Source organism: Glycine soja, chromosome 10 (genome assembly GCF_004193775.1).
Source record: "Glycine soja cultivar W05 chromosome 10, ASM419377v2, whole genome shotgun sequence".
In the NCBI taxonomy this organism is placed as follows: Eukaryota; Viridiplantae; Streptophyta; class Magnoliopsida; order Fabales; family Fabaceae; genus Glycine; species Glycine soja.
In genome coordinates, this window is record NC_041011.1 from 44238490 (window position 1) to 44263410 (window position 24921).

General features: G+C 30.8%; 2 protein-coding genes and 1 pseudogene across 2 annotated transcripts; 2 read left to right on the plus strand and 1 right to left on the minus strand.

Annotated features, from left to right (window-relative positions):
* Positions 1 to 3084: 3084 nt before the first annotated feature.
* LOC114371004 (transcription factor TGA4-like) lies at positions 3085 to 7881 on the plus strand. The gene is made up of 4 exons (XM_028328406.1): positions 3085 to 3225; positions 4053 to 4333; positions 7274 to 7477; positions 7583 to 7881. The coding sequence occupies exons 1-4, from the start codon at positions 3141 to 3143 to the stop codon at positions 7706 to 7708; spliced, it is 696 nt and encodes a 231-aa protein (XP_028184207.1). The 5' UTR covers positions 3085 to 3140; the 3' UTR covers positions 7709 to 7881.
* A 2543-nt stretch (positions 7882 to 10424) lies between these two features.
* LOC114370392 lies at positions 10425 to 15448 on the plus strand. The gene is made up of 4 exons (XM_028327730.1): positions 10425 to 11029; positions 12887 to 13042; positions 13404 to 14084; positions 14193 to 15448. Exons 1-4 carry the CDS (start codon positions 10697 to 10699, stop codon positions 15153 to 15155), a joined length of 2133 nt encoding a protein of 710 aa, XP_028183531.1. The 5' UTR covers positions 10425 to 10696; the 3' UTR covers positions 15156 to 15448.
* A 2990-nt stretch (positions 15449 to 18438) lies between these two features.
* Positions 18439 to 22726, minus strand: LOC114370075 (annotated as a pseudogene).
* Positions 22727 to 24921: the final 2195 nt, after the last annotated feature.

Consider the following 24921-nt stretch of genomic DNA (forward strand, 5'->3'; position numbering starts at 1 on the left):
TTTATTAATAAAAAAATTATGTGTAAATATTATTAAATTAAAATCGTATTGTTAATTTTTAATGATATTGCCCCTCCCCCAAAAAAAAGAAAAGCAAAATCAAGTAAGCAGTGCCTCTTCAACACTATGTAAGTAATTAGTCTAGTCAGGAGCAGTAAAAAAAAGGTTTGAAAAAGTTATTCCACCCACCTTTCGGTTGAAAATCTTCAGTCATGTTCCACCACTAGTTACATATATAGACAGGTTTGGTAGAAAAGAACTTGAATAATTCATGTCACATGCAATTTAATTTGTGAATAGCATTTTCAACAAACTAGGTTATATAGCCTTTGTGCCTAAAAAAGGTTATATAGCCTTTGAGTGATATGCACGATTTGCAATAAAATGTTCTTTATTTGGAATATTAATTATAAAATAATTAACACGGTGGTATTACTTATCATACCATTGTTTATCAATAATCTAGAACCTGATTTTATTTAGTTTTTAGTTTCCAACAACTTGAAAACTTTTTTCAAGTCTTCCTATTTTTTTTTAACAAAAAGCTCAATTTAAATATGCATTAATAATGTCATAACGTGAATCCACTAAATTATAAATCTTAAACCCTAAATTATGATATATCATAAAAAAAATTGGCGACTAGCATGAAATTTCGTCCCCCTTGGACTACAAAATTTGTCTGTCTCCTAATAAATTATATCTAAAAGTTTGATAAAAACTTGAGTCTATATGTTTGCATGTACCAATAGTAACTCTTTAGTGAGACTAAGCTATACAATTGTCCCTAACTCCATCAACAATCCCTTTACAATCAAGTTCAATAATACTTAAGAGTTAAGTCATCTTCATTCTGAGTTGCTTATGTTATTTTTCTTATTAAGAACTATGTCTATTAAGATTTTCTTATTGGAGTTTTTCCTTATTAAGGACCTGAGATAATGATATGCACCAGGTGCTTATAAGTTCTTGTAACATATGTGATAGTGAAGGTGTTTAAGAATTCAAATAAATTCTATCACTAAAGATATTTTAAGCATGAATATTAAACTCTTTAATAAAAAATCTGTATGATATATAATTAATGTTCATAAAACATAAAACATAAGAATGTGTTATGATTTAAGATATGTTTAATTAATTTTTATAATTGTTTTAGAGAGGTATAGTAAATATGTGTAATGTTTAATAATATAATTCATTAAAGAATTCTTAGATATGTGTAATGTTATTAGACCTATAAAATAAGTTTGTATGATGATATGATATCTATAGAGGTGAGATGATGGGATACCCATCATTTTGGGCATCCATCTTGGACATCCATCATTTTTGTTAGGATACCCAACAACATAATGAAAGGGTTAAAATGGTCTTCACGTTTTCATGGATCGGCAATATTTTTGTTGGGACACCCAACAGCACAGTGACCCGCATTATTAGTAAAACACTCAAATCAACTAAACTAATAAACACATTATGTTATAAACAAATAGTATCGCTATGTATAACACTAAAATTTCTAATTTATATTTAATGTACATGTAAATTTGCATAATAAATTTTGTGATGATTATTTTTTATCTAATAATTAATTTGTATACATATATAAATTATAAATAAAAGTCATAGGTTTAATAAGTATTTACATATGTAAAAAAATATCAATTTTATTTAATTATCAATTGTTATAAAAAACATCTAAATATATCATTCAATTAAAAATCATATTTATTTAATTTTTAATCATTATAATAAACATCTAAATACATCATTCAATTAAATATTAAATTTGTTTAATTATCAAATTTTGTAAATAAAGTAAATGAATAAAAATTTGTAAAAAAATAATTTTTAAAAAATTAAAACATATAGATTGACATGATAGGGTATTTTAGCCCTTTCACTGTGGAGATTTAGCTTCTTTGTTGTTCCTTTTCCAGTCGTCCCTTAGAAATCATACCGTTTTCATGATTTTTAAAATTAAATATTAACACAAACTAAATGGACAACACAAGGACAGCTGGAGAAGAAACATCAGAGAAGTCTGTGTTGTCCCAACAAAAATGATCCAAAGCAACCACCTTAAGATAATAGGTGAGATGATAGGTCCAACAAGAGAACAATAGATGACATGATAGACCCAATAACAAATTACATGATAGGTCCAATAACATTTGTTAAGATAGGTTCTAATTTCATCATCAGTGGATATAGGATCCTGAACAAGAATCTCAAGGTTACTAAAATGGAAATGGAGATGACCTTATCCATCAAGGTTATGGCTTGTCCATTTAGGTGAATATCTGCATCAAGTTTCCTTGATTTTTATAGTAGAAGATATCGCGTGGCTACAAGATATTTTCAGTCACCCACATCCGCAAAAATCAACTTTTAATTTTCTGTGAAATTTCTTTTGCTGCATTGCTTGTGAATTGTCGTGGAGAAGGGGCTTCACAAGTATGCACTAGTTTTATATTTTTTAAGAATTTAAATTCTTCTGGTCACTCAAGAAGGATGCCACACTTTGAAAAGCAATGTTTTCTCACGTGTGAAAAGATTTAACACGTTTTATTTAATGACAAAAAGGAGATTCAGTGGTGGTTCAAGAATCAAGACAACGTTGGATATTGATACCTGCATAATAAAAAAGAGAGAGAAAGAGACCGAATCAAAGAGCCACATCAGTTTCAATGGGAATCTACCTCCTTGAAATGGAATTGGTATAAAAATCATGAGTATATACTTTTAGTTTCCACATCAGTGATTCAGTACTTTTGTCCCATGATGGTTTGGAAGGCCAAAAGTACACTAAGATGGGTGGTTAATGGTTGGACATTCCTAAATATTCAATAAATCTGAGAAATGTATGATGACATGAAATGGTTAATAATACATGTCGTGTATCCTTTTTATAGATAAGTGGGTGATAGGGGCATTTTATTTGAGTTAGGTAGAAATAAGGACAAAAATCTTGCACTATTGTAGGTGTCCTTCTTGGTGAATAGTGGTCTCTTTTTCCTTTTGGTGATATATATATACACCTTTCATTCTTCGTACCATTCTCATTAACTCATTATGAAATTGAGTGCTAACTAGTTGTCATTCTGTTAGTGTTAATTATCAGTTCAAAGAAAATCATGAGTTCATCTAACCAAAGCAGGTTTCTAGCAAATAAACCAAGGAATGAGGTTAATGTGCAGGGAGGCATCTTCATAATTGATGGTAAGAACAAATATAAAGTTAGTCTTGTTCTTAGCATAAAAAAATCAAGGTATATTTTTGGTTGAGGCAAAACAAAGGAATACTAGGAAGAAAGTATCTTGCAAAATAGATATTTTTGTCACTCCTCAGTTCTGTTTTCTAATCCACCAAATACTTTAGTCGAACTTTTCCAGTAGACATACCAACTCAATTTTTAAATTGGTATCCTTGGTTATTACCTAAAATAAATTGATATTTTTTGTTGCCAAATATTTAAAATTCATCTTCAAAATTGATATTCTTATTGTGGGTGGTCTAAATACTCTATTCTTTGATCAAAATATTAGAAGACAAAACAAAAGAAAAATGAAGGATTTTTTTTTTTTATAATTAAACTAGTCTGGTACAGTGCAATCTAATAGGAGTATCATTTGATAACACAAGTTGAGTTTGTGAGAGAAAAGTTAAATTTAATTTTCACAAAATACATTCTTACAAAAAACAACCAAGAATTAATGTCACTTATAGTTTATTTGTATAGTTCACTATCATCGATGAAGATTTAGTGTGCTAAGATTTTAGATTGGATGTGATATTAAGTGCTCATGAATCATTGATGGTGATTAGATATTTATTATCATTATTATTTGAAAAAAGGTTAATTATGTAACTTGAATGGCTTTGGAAGTGACATGTTTATTTCATATATCAAAAGATTTTTCCCCTTATTTTAAGGTCAATTTTAGCTAATTAAAGCTTGTAGTGACTTATATTAATTTTTTTCCCTAGTATCTACTTCCTTTATTTCTTGTGTAACATAAAACCAACTAAAGTTAAGAATTCCGCAGGAAACACAACATTTGTGATGAACTATGGGCGTTGGTCAGAAAAGCATAAGAGACTTATTTATGAGATGCGGAGTGCTTTAAATTTTCATAATGACCAAGTTCTTGATGACAAACTAGTGTTTCTTATAGAAACAGTCATGAAGCACTATTTTGAACTATTGGAGATGAATTCAAGTGCTGAAAATTTAGATGTCTTCAATGTTGCTTCTGCTATTTGGTGCACAACAGCTGAACGCAATTTGTGGTGGATTGGAGGCTTTCGCCCTTCTCAACTGCTTCAGGTAATGCTTGTTTTACTTAAAAACAAAACTGTAATTGGTTGGTGGGGCAAATAAAAAATGATATTGAGCTGGTTAATTAGTTTAGATAAACTTCTTAACAAATACTTTGTAGAAGAAAAATTAGAGAAAATTAATGAAGTAAAATAAATTAAACATTTTATATAAATTAAAGTTAACTTATACACTTCAATTTCTTCACAAAATTCTTATCAAACTTTTCTTCAAAAAATTCTTATCAAACTTTTCGATATATACACTTATTATAAAAGCCTTATGTAAGTAATTATGAATCAAATATTTATTTCAGCTGAAAAGTTCTATATAACAAGTTAGAAAAGCTTAGAAGGTTAATCTAATTTTAATCATATTTGCATCTTCTTAATTTTCACTTTTCCATTTTGGACCTTCACATGCACATGGTCTTTTTACTTTCAATTTTTTTTTCTTTCTTTTCTGTGTGTCATATTATACATTTATCCGTTCAACATTTTTTTATGTACTGTTATTGTAAAAATCAACCAAATAGAAATGACAGGAGATATAATTTTTAAGATGATTATTAAAAAAGTAAACCAATTTATTATTAGTGTATTTGGGATGGTGGTGTGGTAAAAAAGAATCAATTATGAACCCACGATAGAATCATAACAATATTGCGTAGCATCACTTGTTTCAAAGATTTAATCATAAAATTACATTTCACACTTTTACATTAATTATGTATTCAAAATAACACATCTCAAGTACAATACAATATCTCACACTTACACAATTCATTATCTATCATCACATAACAAGTCACAATTATCATTACACAGGTATTATGCAATAGATACACTAATACTTGATCCTATATGCAATGTGATACCATATCAGTGAAAAAATATTGTCAAGCACTTAGGAGTATATGACAAAACAGACCACACACTAGTAAGTCAGATCACTCTCACTAGGTAAAATCATAGGAGGGAGACCAGTCAGAGTCACACTGTTTTGCAAGAATGTTTCAACCATGTGAGATCAACACATGCTTAAAGGAACACTCAAATTGGGTGTATAAGGCCTAGACTCTGAAGAGTCCATTAGGGGCTCTTCCTCTTGATTTAAGTCCAATCAATAAAATATTTTAACACGCAGATTCCGTCTATGAACTATACAAAACACACGACTCCTCAATTATTCTGAAAATAATTTTAACTCGTCATGCCTCAAAGTTATTCAACTCGTCGGGTTCCCACAGTGGATCCCATCACAATATTCGTTGTGCATTAACTCGTCGCCCTTAAAGAGTCTTACAGTCGTGTGATTGTACGATTCATAACTCACAGTTCAATGCATACAACATCTCAATACACGTGTGATCTCACAATTTAACGCATATTCAACTTGTCACTTACATACAGTTCATCTCACTTTCATAATCCAAAGACATCACATTATCATGCCTCATGCATCATATATATATATCACACAGTAATAATATTAATATGTTATGTTTATATAACTAATCATCTCATTAAAACAGACATTTAAAATCATATATGTGCCACTAAAGTTTAGAATACGTAATACACACAACTACTCAACTATTTTCAAAATCATTTTAACTCGTTGTGTTTCCAAGTTATTCAACTCGTTGGGTTCCCACAGGGAATCCCATCACAATATTCATCATGCATTAACTTGTCGCCCTTAAAGTCTTACAGTTGTGTGATTGTCAGTTTATAGCTCACAACTCAAGGCTATCACTTTACACTTCACAATAACATGTATAATCACATTAAGGAACGTATTAATTCCACATTTGTTCACAACACATGTCTCATCACACCTTCTCACTAATACATTACCATGTCATGGGGAACAAAACCCTTCAATCAATTTCAAGAAAATATGCAAGAATCAAGAATTCCCAATTTCTAGGTTTCTAACATTTAAAGTCAAACACTCAATTAAACCATCCAATTCACATTAGGGCATCAATTGACCCATCAAACATGAGAAATTTGTAGTTATCATTGTACAGACAAAATTAAAACGCATAAAACACCTCAAAATTAATCCCAATTTGATCATCTAGAGACCCCTACACATATTCATTCTAACCCTAATTGTGATAAACTCATATCTTACCTCTAAGAGGGCTCACGTGTAGTCCGGTAGCGATAGTAGGGTCTCTAGCAGTTCCCTATGATTCCTCAAGTTTTTTTTTCTAGTTGTTCTGTTAGGGTTTCCAAGCGTTAGAGAGAAAGAGAAGGGATTGAAGCCTCAACTTCACTATCTCCGTGCGAGAAAGATTTCTCTCTCTACATATATTATTTCGCAAATTCCAACAGTGGGAATGTGCAAAAGTGAGTTCCAAAGGTGTTGCCTAAATTTTAGGATGATCCAACAATTAACGAGTTCGGTATTATAGTTTTATTGGGACAGACAAGTTTGGGTGTGTATGAGAAAAAAAAGAGTTTTGAAAGAAGGGAGAACAAATCTGGAAGGAATCATAATGGTAAAAATTGACCGTCTTTATTTATAGTTAGGTTACTCTAAATTTATTATTTATTCTATTTTTTTATTTTATATAAAAAAAATCTTTTTATTCTTTTTACTCTTTTTATTAAATAAGTAACCAATTAAAATATCATTTTATTTTCTAAAACATCATTTATCTTTATTTATTTTCTAATACTATGAAATCCTTATTTTAATTAACAAAAAATAATTTCTCTCATTTATTTAATTTCTAAAAATTCTATTAATTTTTTATCCGCATGACTAATATAAAACTCAATTTCAACCCAATATCTCACACCAAAATATTTACTTAATTCAATTAATTATAAAAACTCAAAATACATACTTAATAAATATAATATATATATATATATATACCCCGAAAACTGAAGTGTTACATGTTGCCTAAGTGTGTGCTATATATGGATCCAGGTTATTCTGCCTCAAGTTCAGCATTCGTGTTCCCAGCAACAACTTTCTGATATTTTTAATTTTGTACAATCCTGTCAACAAGCAGAAGATGCTCTTGCACAAGGCATGGAAAAACTCCACCAAATCCTTGATAAAGCATCAGCAGCTGGTGACAAAGGATTAAAATTGACGTGTGTCTCACAACAAATGTCATTTTTAAAGCAGGTAATGCATGCATAATCATGAGAATCCAATTTCTCTATTATGTTGATATGTTTTTTGGGTATAATTTCTCTATTTTGCTATTAACACGGTTTCTTGTTACAATAGGCCGATCATGTTCGCCAGCAATTCTTGATTCAATTATCTCGTCTTCTTACAATTTGTCGTTATGCTGAATTCTTAATTGCCTTCGGTGAACGCCTCTATAAGCCCCAGCCTTGGAGCTCACTTTGAGTTTCAGCATCATCGATCATCACAATGAAACCATACTATATAATGATACAAATAAACTTTGCATCGGATCAATGTGTGCATTTATCCTTTGCTTAGGTTATTATAAGAGAAAAAATATTATATAATGTAAAATTACATTATCATTCAATCATCATTTATGATATAAGTTTGTTGACTTTGATAAAAATTATTTTAAAAATCATAACAACAATGATTGATGAGTAGATGATAATGTAAAATTATTTTAAACTCTTATTATAATTATAGTTTTGTCAAGATATCAATTTATTGTTATTTTGACAATAGAGGATAAATGTAATTCATTGTCAAATTAAAATTTGAGATAGTGAATATTGTTTAGATGTTTGTGTGAATGTAGATAAAAGATATCTGCTTTAAATTCATATCTTTCATTATTTTATTTTTTTGGTGATGTATCTTTGTGTGTTCATATCCTTTGATCTTCATGCACAAGGGATTTTTTCCAACTGAAACGATTCAAGCTTGTAAGGATATCCTAGGTTTTTGTTGGGAAACTAAATGTCCTAGTTAGGTTGGTTATAAAAGTAATCATCTTAAGTATAATTTATAAAAACAATTATTAAAAAACAATAATTTTATTATATACATGACAATTGAATAATAATGTTTAAAAAATTTAGACAGTATATTCTAAGTATATTCATATAAATCTACTACATGCATGCTATTGAACTCAAGGTATATGTGAAAGAAACAAAAATATCTTATGAGAACAAGGACATATTTTGTAACGAATAATTATTTAATTTAAAATAAAATAATTCAAATAATAGTTAATTTTACAAAAAAATAAACTAAGTTATTTTTAATCTTAGTTAAAATCATGACAATGAATAAGTGATTTAATTATTTGAATTTAATATCTCAATGTTTTCTTATTCAATTGTGTTTCTCTGTTTTTAATATTAAGTGAATTTGGCCTTTTACCTAAGACTTCCAGATTCTCATTTTGCTCAAAATATTTGCAAAATGAAATGATTAAATTGTTTTTAGATCTTATTTTACTCAAAACTTATCAATCAAAAATCAAATTTCACCTAAGAAAATCTCAAAATTTCCCCTTTTCAAATATTAATACTACATCCTACAAAAATTCTTCAAATTTTATTAAACTTCTCAGTTCTAAACTTTTAAAATCATTTTATTAAATTTAGCAGTGCTACAAATGGTAGGTTGAAAGTGAAACTGTGAGAGCCCCTCAGGTTTGTGTGCTTGTGACTTTGGTGTTAGGTTCGACCCAACGCAGTGTTTTGTAGGACAAAACAAGCCTACTACGTCTAAGGCCCATGTTAATTTGATTTGGTTTGGAAGCGTGGTAGGTTATGTAACAACAGAACCAGTCCCTGGTCCCTGCCCACTGCATTATCAATAAATGACTTGATTAAATAATTGTCAAGAAAAAATGCAAATTTTATTCATCAATAAAAAAGATAATTACATTTATGACCAACATTATTTTTAGGAAGTATAATGAAATCTTAGGAAAATAATTAGCTTTAATTTAACAAATAGGATTATACTTAACTACGCTTACCAGCGGAATTGAGTCTAGCATAAAGAAGTCAATTTTCTATAACATGACAAATTAAGAAAGGTTCAAATATGATAAATGTCTACATTTAGCATTCCAGGGTATCTCCAACAATTTTTTTTTAATAATGTCTATGGAAAAAAAAAAACTTAACTACAAGTATTAGTAAAATCTTAATTATTTGAGATCCCACCTGAGAGGGATTTTAAAAATATTTCCTATTTGATGAAAGAAAGCTAAATAGAATTTTGTTCACACTTTATTTCAAACACTCTATCATTTACTGACATTTATTAAAAATCATCGAATTTTGTGACTAAATAAGGAAATAGAAACATTAAGTGAGAAGTCCGATCCACCAAAATTAATTATTTTCAATAAATTTTAATTATTTATAAAAAAATATTAAAAAGAAAATATCAAATAATGTGTCAATAGCATTTATCTTAAATGTCATAATGTCATATCACTCAACAAGCAAGGTAGAGTTGGAACCTTGGCTTTATGGAATCGTGTAATTCAATTGGAGCCACCAACCCATTTATCTTTAATTGGACACAAAAGTTACTTAGAAGATGTTGATCAATGAGGTTAAAAAGATTACAAATAACATGAGTTGCAGCATAGAAATACATATTGCCAAAACAGTACATTAGTGCAACATGAGTCCTATGTCATTTTGCTTTTGGAGTCTTACAGCAAGAGTGAATTGTGCAATTTGGGAAAATGCATATTATCATCATCATTGTCTAGTAGTACTTTGTTGGAACATAGGTGGAAAGAGTTTGTGAGCCGGGCCGGCACTCTGAGGAAAGGTTACACCCCACTCACTTCAATTTCCAACTGTGTGTGAACAACCTGTCTCTAGTGTCTACCTTTGGATTTTCAGAATCTTTTTGTCACTGTGTCACAAAACATATATATATATATATATATATATATGATTTGTTAAAGTACATATTTTTATTTTTTTTTAATATAAATATATTAATAAGTTACATTATTATTATTATATTTTAAGATATTTTTATTATTATAATTTATTAACACATTCATACTTAATACATTATATATATATATATATATATATATATATATATATATATATATATTCTAAATTTCCAAAACCCATCATTGTTTGTACCTTCATTTTTTCACCCTCAAAAAGTTTTCAACCGTCTTCCAAAAGTATGTTACCTTCTTCTCTCTCATCCTGTTTGAGAACCCTGTGAGTGTGAACTTTACTCAATCACTGACACCCTTTGCTGAAAAGATACAAACTTTTGGTTCATGTAACCCCTTAAAACAGTCTTTTCCTTTCCACCCCACAATCTCCTTGCCATTGGTCTCTCCACAGTAGTACCACTTCTGTTGGTCTTGGTTTGAACTTGGAAGTTTCCAATTTTGAACCAATAATGGTGGTGAAGATGATGAGTTGGCCTCCATGGCCACCTCTCTCATCTAAGAAATTTGAAGTAGTTTTCATAGTGCGCAGGCTTGAAGGGTCAACAAGTATGGAGAAAGCTGAGGAGGTGAAGTCCAAGGTGGTTGAAATTAAGTGGAAGGGTCTGAAAGGTGTGGCTTTGAGCTCATTGAGGCGTTCCATCAAGAGAAATTTCACCAGAGAAGAAGGTCTTAATGATGCAGGAGTAGTTGAATGGAATCAGGAATTTAGAAATGTGTGCAACTTTACTAGGTATAAGGAGAACGTGTTTTATCCATGGGAAGTTATGCTAACAGTCTCCAGTGTGAGTTCCTTGTTAAATTTATAATATCCACTTTGTTTCTTATTTTCTACTATTTATTTATTTCAATTATAATAATATTAGTTCCTTTTTTGGTTGTTACACAACTGGCCATGCATTACGCATATATTGAAATTTCTTCATATATATATATATATATATATATATATATATATATATATATATATTAAATCTTGGCTTGTCATCATTGGTCTTTTAAGCAGTAACAAGACTACAGTGCCTTTCTTAGTTCTGGAGGTGTTTCATAAATTAAGGTTCTTTGATGGCCATTGGCTACAATTGAACTTTATTTGGGTTGGGGACTAGGATACGCTTGGTAGCTGGTAGAATTAGAACATGAAGGAACCATGGTGAAATGCCCCTTTAGGCATTCCTTGCTTGCACATTTGTCAAGCATGATTTCAGGCTTTTGCACATTGAAAGGCGCATTTCAAGAAAGAATTTACACATTCCTTTTGCTTGCACTTTTTTTGCAGAATGGGTTGTTCAAAATGTAAAGAAAAATTAGTCAAGTTAAATCATTTTATCTTGAACAATTTGTTATCCAGTTTAAGTATATGAATTTTAATGAATAAAGACACCAAAAGTAACACAACTACACAAGGGTTGTCTTACCAAATTGGGAAACAAGCATTCATGTCAGATATTTTACCTATACTTCAGAATAGCTGTAAATACATGCCATAGTTTTTTTAAAAAAGTAATACAAATAATTAAACACAAATGAAAACAGCAATAACTAATAATGATAGTAATTTATTAAATATTAATTTTCTCTTTAATTAAAGATTTATGTTTTTATGTTAATTTTATATATTGTATAATGATCTTGTCACCTCTTATTATAATTTAAATTTTTTCCAGTGCATGTGTATCTATATTTATATTTATAAGATTCCTGTCTCTTGTTGTGTCCTTGTTTATTAGGCAAGCTTTTACTTTTGATTTCTTGGGTGTGAAACTTACCAACACGTAAGGGAAGTAATTCCCTTATAAATGCACCTGGACATGAGAATATGCCCGAAAGATAGCTGGCAGAGGAGGGGTTAGTCTTGACTCAAGCTGTCACTAGAAAATCTTGCAGAACAAAAAAGGAGAAAGACATCCTTTAGAATGGAAATGTGATTTAATAGAATTTTCTTGGCAGGAACTTTTTCTGATCAGTTATTGATCTATCTATCACCTATTTATGGCCAAATGACTTAAATGAGCTTGTAAAACATGAAGTAATTTGATGGGCCATGAAGCACATGAAATGTTTTTATTCACACATGGATAAAACAAAATGGAGCATCTTGTGCTATTCCATTTTGGTTTCACCCTTTTAGTGGAACTAAAATATATATCATTTTTAACCTCATGTCCTACTCCTAAATGTTCCATTCCATTTTACCAAATGCTATCAATTGTCACTGTGTTTGGAAAGACAGTTTTTTATTAGTCGCAATTTTGGTTCTGTTATGAAAAAATATTTATCTTTTAGGATTAATAAAACAATTTGTTATGACAATTCTCTCTTAAAAAATTATTCTGGGATCTGATTCTTGTATTCATTCATGAGCTATTATCTTTCTTGGTTTTGTTTTCTTAGAAAAAGTTCTTGTCCTTCAGTTCAGTATTCTTATCTTTCACTATTTGTTTTTTAAAAAATTATTTTACAGTGTTATTACCAATGCAGTTGCATACTCTTGTATGTTTGACTAGCATTTTACAGCATTTCAACCAAGAATTTTATTTATGCTGAAATTTAATTTAATTTAATTTTTGGAGTAAATAACTAAGATCCAATTCCTCATCTTATAGTTTGAATTTTCTTTACTTTCTTTTGTACTGAATTAGGTATCTAAGCAAGGGCCAAAAACCAGAGCTTCTGTAGCTGGTGTTACATCAATAAACTTAGCTGAATACGTTCCTGCAGCTGTAGATAAAGAGATTGAAATTGTAGTTCCTTTGAATGTCCCTGGCACCAATGATATTACTAATCTCTCACTTTTTGTAAGTTCTTTTTTGTTCCTTCCTTTTCTTTTTATGCTTTGAAATTGATTAGAATATTATAATTGAGTTCGATTTTTATGCACTATCAATGTAAGTTATTGTACACTGTCAACCAATAAGAAGTCGTCGCTGGTATAACTTAGTTAATGTAAAAATCAGCAAACTTATTATACATGCTTATTATACATGATGTTTTGTGATTAGATGATAGTGTAAAAACCTTTACACCATTAGTGTATGCACTATTTACTCATAATAATTACTTTTAATGATTCTCTTGCCTAACTGGATTAGATGCACAACCTACTTCCCTGATCCAAAAAGAGAAATTATATGGAACTTCATTTGTGTTTCTTTTCAGTTGTCTCTTAGTTTACTGAAACTGGAGGCCCTTCAAGAATATTTGGATGCAGTGCAAAGATCAACTATGTGTGTTCCTTCATCACCCAGTTCTGTTGATGCTCTCGCAATAAATAAAGATGAGTTTACCACACTTAAAGCGGGTCTGAGAAGAGTAAAATTCTTTGCTGATTATGTATCAACTGGAAGAGCCAAGAAGGCAAGCTCCAAAGATGAAGGAAGTGATGGTAGGAGCTCCAACAGAAGTGAAGATTTTGAAAATAGGTATACATCGGACGTGGATTCACTGGATAATGATGCTGCAATTAAGTCAGAGGTGAATGAGGAGGATTCTTGTGTGAGACATTCATTGAGTTATGAGACTCTGGCCTCTGGAAACTATGCAGGAGGATCACCATATTCAGGTTCAACTATTAATGGTAAAGATGAGTGCTGGATCTACTATAGTAGCCAAAAGTCTGATTATGGGGGTGCACATGTTGAGAATTATAATACATGTGATCAGATGGAGCATCAGAATTCAAAACACCGAATCCTTTCTTGGAGGAAAAGGAAACTTCACTTTAGATCTTCCAAGGTGAAAGGGGAGCTACTTCTGAAAAAACACGGAGAAGAGGGTGGAGATGATATTGACTATGATCGTAGGCTGCTGAGCTCTTCTGATGATTACACTAGTGGAAAGGTATATATCATATGTACAACTTGTAGTTTTTCTTCCATTTTTACTTCTGTCTTTGTATTTTAGAACAGCCTTTAAAGCAATTTAAGTAAGTGTACATGGTTCTTGCAGTGGCATAAAATAGAAAATATCACAACTAGTCCATCATTTGTTCCTGAATTTGAGGAGAACAGTTTCACTGTAGGGAGTTGGGAGCAAAAAGAAGTCATTAGCCGCGATGGACAGATGAAGCTCCATACCCAAATCTTTTTTGCTTCAATTGATCAAAGGAGTGAATGCGCTGCCGGGGAGAGTGCATGTGCTGTCCTAGTTGCTCTCATTGCAGATTGGTTGAAAGCAAACCAAGTTGTGATGCCTATCAAGTGTGAATTTGATAGCCTGATTAGAGATGGATCATCAGAATGGAGAACTCTTTGTGAGAACAAGGACTTCATAAAGAAGTTTCCAGATAAACACTTTGATCTTGAAACTGTTCTGCAAGCGAAAATCTGTGCAGTATCTGTAGTGTCAGAAAAATCCTTTGTTGGATTTTTCATTCCAGAGGAACCTGAGGGTGAAGGTTTTGACTTCCTTCATGGTGCAATGTCCTTTGATAGCATATGGGAGGAAATAAGCCATTCTGCTTCAGAACTTCACATGTTTAGGGAGCCTTTGGTGTACATAGTAAGTTGGAATGACCATTTTTTTGTCCTAAAGGTTGAGAAAGATGCCTACTACATTATTGACACTTTGGGGGAGAGACTACATGAAGGATGCAATCAGGCCTACATCTTGAAGTTTGATACAAGCACAAAAGTTGAGAAACTGAGTAAGAAGGGAAATAAAACAGTGGAGGTAAATGGTTCACAAGAAAATGTAGTTGATAAATCTTTCATAATCACCCCAAATGAAAGCAATGATAGAAGGGAAGGGATCATATGTAGTGGCAAGGAGTCATGCAAAGAGTACATAAAGAAATTCTTGGCTGCAATTCCTATAAGAGAGCTTCAAGTTGATGTCAAGAAAGGCTTGAAAGCATCCATGCCACTTCATCATAGACTACAAATTGAGTTCCATTACACACACCTCAAGTAACCCATGATTATGCAAGATGCAATAATAGCTGATTTGCCAACAATGTGGTGGTGTTTGCAGTTGCTTCAACGCAATTATAGGGACTCTCTAATTGATAACTCATGTTTTCCTCTTCTGAGTTTGTTTTAAACGATTAACTTGTATTAGAAACATATTTGAATTGCTTAACCTGAGCTGAAGATTCAATTTTTTAGAATTTTCGTGGCCTGGTTTTCTAAATAATAATGTTCTTGATTATGTTAAGACTTTTGGGATCTTAACACTGGTTGTCTAACAGAAGCACATTATATGTATGTTACTTGTCAGTTGTCACTCCCTTCTATTTTCATATTTATTTTTTTCAAGGCTGATAAAAAAATGTAACTCACAATTGTGTATGACCTAGAAGCATTCAAAAACTGGTAGACTACTAAAATTAAAAATGATCAAGTTGAAAACTAAAAAAAACTGAAAAATCTAAAGCACTTTTTAGTCTAGACTCCAGGTAATTTAAAATCTAAAACACTAACTGTGAAAATGCCATTTCAATATCTTAAGTCTCTATTTTAGTTTCAGACCATAGGTATTATTCTAAATAAGAGATAATCATACTCAAGTTTAGCAAGACCATCATGATCTTCCACCTATATGTAGGTATTTTTCATTGTTAATTGTCAGGTGATATATATGGGGCTGGTTATTTTTAATTTATCTCAAGCCTCAACACAATCGTGCAATTAGATAAAGGAAATGCAATACTTATGTAAATGGGAGTTAGCAATTTGCTAAAAGCCGAAACGTCATGCTTAAAGCTGTTGTCAAAAGTTTCCAATAATAGCATACTTGAACAGTAAATGAAAGAAAACATTTGTACAGTATGTAGGACGTATTTAGTGGAGTTGAGAAGGAAACCTACATTGGAACTTGGAAGAGAAAAACAAACATTGATGATATATATATATATATATATATATATATATATATATATATATATATATATATATATATATATATATATATATATATATATATATATATAAAATAAACACTTATTTGACCTTTTTTTTTATCATATCATATTATTTTCTTTTTCTTTTTTCAAGATGTCAAATAACACTAGATATCCATACATCATTATCCATGAGATCGGCCCTCTTATTTGGTACAAGCTGTATGTAGAACACTTAGCTTGAGTCTTGAAGAAATGGATTGGCATTTTGTGCCCAACACCAGCTAAATAATAATGATTAATAATTATACCAACAAATACATCTAACAATTTTAGGGATATGAATCAAATTCAGGTGAAATCCGACCCTGACGGTGCTTAATCAGAACAGCTAAGAATAATATAATAAATTTTAGTTTTATTCAGCTCAAGTATAATTATCTCCGGTGAAAGATACTGTCTTCTCTGAATAAAAAAATCATAATAATGTAAGGAAATATGTTTATTTGGAAATCTAACATTCCTAACATTTCATGAGATATATAAGCCAGTTCATTTCACAGGAATTAATGAGGATGGTTTGTTTGGGACTAGTTATCCAAATTGCAGCAGGGTTAATTAAGTGACAATCATGGATCAAAGCTAGCGTTGAAATCCACAACACGACGACAATTGAAGGCCAAGTAAACCACTGAAAAACGAATGCTGTGTGGTGTTTGTGGAAGCAATGAGGCAGAAACAGTTATCCTAGGAGACTAGGACTAGGATTCGGACTTTCATCCAAATATTTCAAACAAGTTGTGCTCTCTTGCTACATATATGATTGATTTATTTCTTTCATCAATCAGTTATCCTTGGAACAAAGATTGTCACCAAAATATTATTGGCAAAGAGGGAACATAGATTGTTCCTCTTAAGCCTAGCTCACGCTTATTTATTAAATAGATTAGGACAAAACTTATTTAAAAATCTATTTCATTTGAAAAAGACAATTTTAGATTTTATAATAATAATAATAATATATTAACAGATGACCACCAAAATAACATTGCTGGTTTGATTGAGATGAATTAAGGAAGACTTAACTCATGATATAGTGAGTCTCAGCTTCTTTTAACAAGTCACCTAAGCAATTAAGATTACAATGGATTGACTCTTCTATCCTTTTGAGGATTGTTGTTGGTCATGAACCTTATCCCAATACCCCGAATTGTACGCTCGTATTTTTCCAGGGTGAATAAGTAATTTAATATGTTATCATTCTATTTTTATTTTATTTCTCACCTAATTTTTTCAATCAAGCAATCCAACATTTAATTTTATTTCTACTATATTTCTCTTTTTCAAAATTATCTCTCTTTCATTTTTATATACTTTATTTCTTTCCTCTCTACCAAAGCATTTAGGCTTAAGGCACTCGTGTACAAGTTTAAGTTCATTAGCTTATTTTGATTTAGGTTTCTTGACTTATTTAAAATGTTTTATCACAATGTAGACTTTTTAACAGGTTTCTGAATGAAAATGTCCTATTATAAAATATACTTTTAAATAGTGATTTAGTCATGTCAAGCTTTTAAAATATATTTTAAAAACTAGTATCTGGAATGTATTATTTTACATTCTAATAATTAGTTGTAGGAAATCTTTTCCAACAAAACTTGAGAAACCAATTTTTAGTAATTATTTTACATTCTAAGAATTAATTTTTGAAAATATTTTTCCATAACACTTCAGAAACTAATTTTTAGTAATGATATTTTTGTAAACAATTGTTAAAAAAATAAGGACAGTGCTAGGAGAAAAAACGGATTACAAAAAGAAGTTCCGTTGTATCTTCATTTGTGCCCTGGGCCCCATTTGTTTCTCTTAGCGTGTTTTCCTCTTATGGACCAAAAAATTACGAAGAAAGCAAAAAAAAAAAAAATTATTACAGCCAGCAACATAATGTCAAGGTTTATCCCAAAGTTGAGGTAGTTTTTCATTTCGGTTAAATCACTCAAACTATAGTGCAATTTAATTATTTCAAATATACGTTACAGCTTCAAATACTGTCTATGCTTATTACAAAGCACTTGCACTAAGATCAAAGTTTCATATTCTCATAGATGCCTACCTGACGCAGTTAATGTTTTGGTGTGCTATTTTTTTATGAAACCTGCCAAATGGTTATGTACACAAAACCAAAAGCACAGAAAAGCCGAGACATAAAAAGTTGGGAGTTCCTTGCACGTACTACAGAATTATTGTAACATATTAAGTAAATTAATTATGGACTAGCAAAATTAATCACCAGCCATGTCTAGGAAGGGAAAACTGACAGGCATAACCATGCTAGAGAAAATCTGAGAGACAATATATAATGAGAAGAAATAGATCATATGCAGTTCAAAAACAACTGCACCTCATGCAGATACATATCTTAATGTTTCCATTTGTTTGGCAACTTTTATAATTTATATTTATATTGTTCAGTAAAACAAAACATTTTAATGGTTGAGCTCGTGTACGGTTTTCTTAACTATAGGTAATACAAATTTCATGACGAGGAATCCTAAGATATATAACAAAAAAGAATGACACTGCTTAAGGATATATCTTTGCTGGAAACATCACCTCCCACTTGAACACATATGAGAGACCAGTTTGATAACTCCCCACATGGGTGCATCATTCTGCAGGTAATAAAATGCAAGTTACGGTTAGCTGCATAGTAATTCCTTCTCCAGGTATGTTCACTTCAACTGAACATAAATCGTTAGAAATATAATGTCAGTTAAATGTTATCAGTTAACAACATCAAACACCACAGCAAGAGTAAACAGTAGTCACCTAAAGTCAAATTACATATGAACATGCATCAATGCATTAGTTTAGTTTAATATGATGTTATTCCTCACAATTGCAGAGGCACTTACCGAAGCAAAAAATAAAAGGACTGTTCTCATACTAAAGGAACAAAGAATCTAAACATATTCTAGCATCCATCCAATCCACTTACCACAAAAACAACATCAAAAGCTTCTTGATAGCAGCTAAGTGAGTTCTCAACGTTGTGGTTCCTGCAACAATAATTTTATACACTTGAGCATATGTATTAGTTACATGTTACCCAAGTAATTAGAAGAACAGAAATTTGGCAAGGCTCATAATTCAAACCATCAGACATTCCCAAGTCTCCGGTGTGATCACCGAGAAGGAAACATTGGTTCTCTTCTTCAATGAGGCATTGCCATCAGTAGGACCAACCATCCATATCACCCAATCTCTCATGAACAGGAGCAGCCATGTCAAGAGCATGCTCATTTTTATTTAAGCTATGAATCAATTTTCCTGTAATAAAAATTTATAAGTAAAAAGTAAGAACTAATTTTATCAAGATGATTAAAAGCCACCCAAAGTGAGCTATGGTGCAGCAGTAAAGTTGCACCTTGGTGACTGGTTGGTCATGGGTATGAATCCATAAACAACCTCTTTGCATATCCAAAGGTAAGGCTGCGTACAATGACCCTTTTCCATACCTTTGCATAGCAAGGAGCCTTCTAGCTTCGGGATAATTAGTTCTTTTTTGGTTTAAAAGCACCCCAAAATTGTATTTTATCCAAAATACTCCAATAGCATTCAAGTGATTCAACAAGCACTTAAATATTTCAACTCAGCCATGAACTGCAATGTTCGAACTCATAATATTTGTACATAAGAAAACACAATTATACATGAAAGCCAATATCAATTTACAGAGTTACAGTTAAATATTTGTTTTAAATTTTATGTTCAGCACAGAAAAAGCATTGAAAAAAGTTTAAGGAAAAAGTAGAATTTCCCAAGACTCTAGGACTGGGAGTAAAGACAACATTTACATTTCAGCAAGTTTTTTTCAGTTTGCTGTTGCTGAATTCCTAGTTAACTAACGTGAGAAGTTTGGATTTGCATAAGATGGATTTATTAAAACCAAAAAGAAATTCATCTGTTGGTCATGACTTGCATTAGCAATATGTTATTCAATTCTAGAAAGTGAATATAGAACTTACTAATAATAAGTGTCAATCCAACCAACATTTGAGTCACTTCTCATACATATTCTGGACCCATTAGTAACAAGTGGTATCATTGGTGTTATGATGAAGATATCCAAGGTTAGAGATTCTAGAATGTTATTAGCTACCCTGCAAGAGACAGTAATACATGTATCCAAAGTTTCTATATTTTGGGAATCAAGGGATTTCGTCTAGGTTTGAGTGTTTTAAAAACCTAAGGCAAGGTTCATATCCAGTTCACACTCAAAATAGTGGTCGCATTATTTGAGCAACCTGCCATGCTTCAAATTACAATGCATAAGCTCACCAAGTATTTTGTTACCCCCCCACCCCCACCCCACCCATGATTTCAAACCCTGTATGATACAGCACATAATAAGGTACTGAGAAGTGTTACCAATGGCAGACGGGCAGACGGGCAGAAGGGCAAAATTCTTCCATATGAACACGCCATTGAAACCTATGGCACCAACCTTAGCAGGCCTCTCTTCACAAATTGCCTATGGCAGTTGGCAAAAAATCTGTCATGCCATTCCACCATGGCAATGGTGTCGCCATTTAACAACATTTACTGACATAAGATAAATTTCTTTAGCTGTTTGTTCTCCCAAGCAAGGAAACATTCATCAAAATATGCAATAAACATTGCAGGTATCAAAGACTTTCCACCCAACACTAAGTGACATATCATCCATTGCGCTCGTGTTTGTTAGGCAGTCATGGTGAGAGACACCATAGAACTTGCAATGTTTTTTTTATCAGCAAATATTACTGGTTAGTTTTTGTTAATAAAACTTGCAATGTTTTTTTTATCAGCAAATATTACTTGCAATGTTATTTTACCAAACCCACTCACCAGGGTGTAGACAGAAATAAATAAATAAATAAATATATTTGCTTCTCTCTATTGACAGTGAAACCTAAAGGCACTTATTTAATGCCTTGGCCTCAAAAAGATGTATTTGGATATAAAAACCGAGATGGAAAACCAACAAATATTTAGCTAATGAATGCAGGAAACATAGAATCACCTTTAAAAGTTACAAGGCGGCCATCATCATCAAATACCATCCTGTTGGATACTATCCTCACATTCTTGAAGGATCTGTGAAGTTTCTGCCTTAGGACCTGTTATTATCAAAAAAAGCAATACAATGCAATTGAGAGGCATAAACAACAATAGAGAAGAGAGTGAAAAGCAACTGTCCAGCAACCTTGTCATCATATAACAAAATTAATTTATCAGACCTCTTCAATGATATCAGCAAGCCCTGCTGAGAATATCAACACAGGAGCATCTCTTTCCTGAAAATTACAACTAGAATACAGGAACCAGTTTCAGCAATTGAATATTTGAATTTTCACGCATCTATATTTCATTTCATATATTCACCTGATATACAATGAACATATCAACATTTAAGAACTTATAGAAGGATGGGAAATCTACCTCCAAAAACTCAAAAAGTTCACAAACACCTTCCCTGAAAGCTATGTTGGCATTAGCAACTGATTGTCTTATTGAGTCATATGTAAGTCCTCCCTCAACAAGAAGACCATGTGCCTTTCCCCACCTGATACACCACATTTAGACTTTCAGCAAAAAGCATTAATGTCAATACTGAAAGTCACTGTTTAACTTAGTGCCTATAACCATTAATAAATTCACACACCACTCTTCCATGAGCTTTGTTTTCTCTTCAAGTCCAATATTTGGCGAAAACTCTAATGGATGGTAATATTCATATAACTGCTGCCTTTTGGCATTATAATCTGGATTACCCTGCTGCAAAAGACCATGACTGGCTACAAAAGTATAAATGATTCTATGAGATATGATACATATCAATTCCTAATGACAGTTTTTCCATTTTTTTCTTGCATCAAAGCCTCAAAGGGAGAAATAAAACGTTGAGAGAACAACATACTTTGGCCACGAGTTCCATTAACCCAAAACATTGTCAACGTAGCATCAAAATCAGCAATCACCCGGTAGCAGGAATCTGTTAACACAACCATAAAAAGAGAAACATATTGTGCTGGAAAAATCTCAAAAAAAAAAAAGTTTTTTGACTGGTACCCATTTATATTGTCACTAGTCATTACACTGAACCAATTCAACAAGCGCACACACAAAAAAAAATGGAATATACAACACTTAAATTAATTATAAATTATCAACCAAATGCATGAAGAAACCTGAAGCTTCTGGGGACCACCCAATCGAATTGCATCAATTTTCTTCTCCAGTAAAGCAGGGTCACCCACCAACAAGTCTGAAGCACCCTTCACTTCCTCCATTTCCAAATTTTTCCCGCAACTAAAACTAGAAAATGATAACCTTTAACGGAAAAGTGTCAGAATAATTAACAAACTGAAAAAAGGAAAATAAAAATACAAATTTTAACATGTATTATAAAATGGGGTGCGAAGAAAAATGAACCTTGTCGTTGTGGAAGTGTAACGGGAAAAGAAGGAAAAGTGGGGTTGGCGAAAGGAAGTGACGATAATGCCTTGAAGTTGGAGGCGATGACTCATTTCATTATAGAGTGAGTGGAATCAGCTCGAGTTTAATGGAAGTATATCATCACACGTCATTCATTCAACGATGTGATGTGACTGCTGTTACCAAATAACATGAGAAAAACAAAATGAATAAGAAAAATGTCAGCAATACTCTCTCTCTCTTACACGATCTCTTTGACATTTTCTTTCCTCTCAAAAAATCTCTTTTTAATAAGTTATAATTTATTGAAGGTTATCAATTTTATTAAGTTTCTCATTTAATATAAATATAAAGATAATTATTAAATGAGAATTCTAAAAATTAAAATTTTCACTAAATTTTAACCGATCAATCGTTAAGATTCTTAAAAAGAGAGTCATTATTTTTCTTAATGAGATAAATAAACATTCAAGAACTAAATCATAATTTACATTCTTCTAAAAACTAAAATTTTACCGATTTAATCAAAATAGTCATTTCCCAAGTTAAAAATAATAAAGGCTAAACTTCCTATCTTTTTGAAATTCAGAAATTTGGCCTTTATTTAAAAATTGAGACATTTAATTTGTTGGTTTTTATAATCAATCATTTTAAACCAATTGTCCAATTTAATGGCATTGATAGTTAAAGCTTAAATGAAGGGATCAAAATTATATATTGAAAAAAATAAAAAGATTAAAATTACATTTTAATCAAGATAAAATCACAACAAAACTTTATCCCATAACGTGAAGTCAACCATGTGGATCATACGATGTCATTTAACATGATTAAAAATCAAAATTTGAAAAATATTAAATCTAAGATATTTTGATGATTTTTTCTTATGCCTTTCTAGTCTCCCTTTTCTCCTTTTTCACGTGCTAAAAATAATGCAATTCACTCTTTTAAGTGACATCCCTTGTGGTCTTTTTTGTACATACTCAAAATATTTTAATTGATTTATTGTCACTTTTTTTCCAATAGATGTTACATCAATCTTTAGTATAACATCATTCTATATCCTATATTTTATTATATGATCACACATCTATCTTAATATTCTCATTATGTTGTTCTCACTTTTTTTTATGGTGTTCCTTTAAATCTCATCATTCACTACCATATGTATAATTGTATGATAAAACTTATCTTTGAGTTTGGTATACACTTTGTGATCACAAATAATTTTTCACAATGTTTTTTCTCCATTTAACACATCTTGCTAGCATTCTCATTAATTTTACGATTATCTTATATGATTGATTTCATATAATAAAGCTTAGAAACATGTTGTATCTTCTATCAATTTTACTTCTAAGCCAAAATCCTTTTATCTTTTGCTAAATTTACTATGCATATATCGTATCTTACTTCTAGAGTCCTACTTAAGAAAAAACTCTTAAATTTTAAAATCTATCTTGACAGTTCAATCTTATTGTTAATTTTAAAATTAATTCATCAAAATATATTTTTGATATTATTTTTAATTATATATTTATTTAAGGTAATTTATCAATATAATGATTTATGGTGATATATAATAATGTAAAATTTATTTATATTTGAATAAATTGTTTTTTAGAAGAAGTCTGAATAAATAGTTTATACAGCAGTAAATAATGTCAAGAGTTTTTTTAAAAAAAAAAATGTAAATGATGTTTATATTGTCATTTGAATTATAATTACGAATTGTTATATATAATAAGTTTGATAACATTTATAATAATTAAACTAAAACATATATTAATATCCTTAAAATATATATATATATATATATATATTATTAATATCTGATGACTAATTGATAAACAAAATTTTCATATTCACTGGTATATATATATTTTACATTTTTGGTGCATAAATAATTGAGTTTTGATAAATATATTACCAATGCACTTTAATAAGCATACTATATATTGATTAAAAATGATAAAATTTTACAGTATTTTGAAAATCTAACGCTAATTTCTCAAAGACAAATTTAAAAGTTCTTTAAAAGAAGTTCACATCAAAACGGAAAAAGTAAACCAAAAAGATGAAAAAACAATTTATGCATGGCATATACACTAGAAACGGTAGGCCCCTCACAAATCCGGAACGTTGGTCACAAACTTTTTCTTGCCAACACAAAACAACAAAAATATAAATATAAATAAATCACAGTTGACAGCTCTCACTACTCAGTCTGTTCTACTACTATTATTATTATTATTATTATTAAAATACTTTATTATAGTAAGAATAAAAAAATAATAATTGTCTCCATCTAGCTAAACACCTGGCGCGCATTCACTGGCGAGAGACTTTTTTTCGTAA

Coding starts and splice junctions, on each gene's coding strand:
- LOC114371004 (XM_028328406.1), top strand. CDS start 3,141: ATGAGTTCATCTAACCAAAGCAGGTTTCTAGCAAATAAACCAAGGAAT. Junction 4,334..7,273: donor GCCCTTCTCAACTGCTTCAG/GTAATGCTTGTT, acceptor ATATGGATCCAG/GTTATTCTGCCTCAAGTTCA. Junction 7,478..7,582: donor AAATGTCATTTTTAAAGCAG/GTAATGCATGCA, acceptor TTGTTACAATAG/GCCGATCATGTTCGCCAGCA.
- LOC114370392 (XM_028327730.1), top strand. CDS start 10,697: ATGGTGGTGAAGATGATGAGTTGGCCTCCATGGCCACCTCTCTCATCT. Junction 13,043..13,403: donor TTACTAATCTCTCACTTTTT/GTAAGTTCTTTT, acceptor GTTTCTTTTCAG/TTGTCTCTTAGTTTACTGAA. Junction 14,085..14,192: donor ATGATTACACTAGTGGAAAG/GTATATATCATA, acceptor TGGTTCTTGCAG/TGGCATAAAATAGAAAATAT.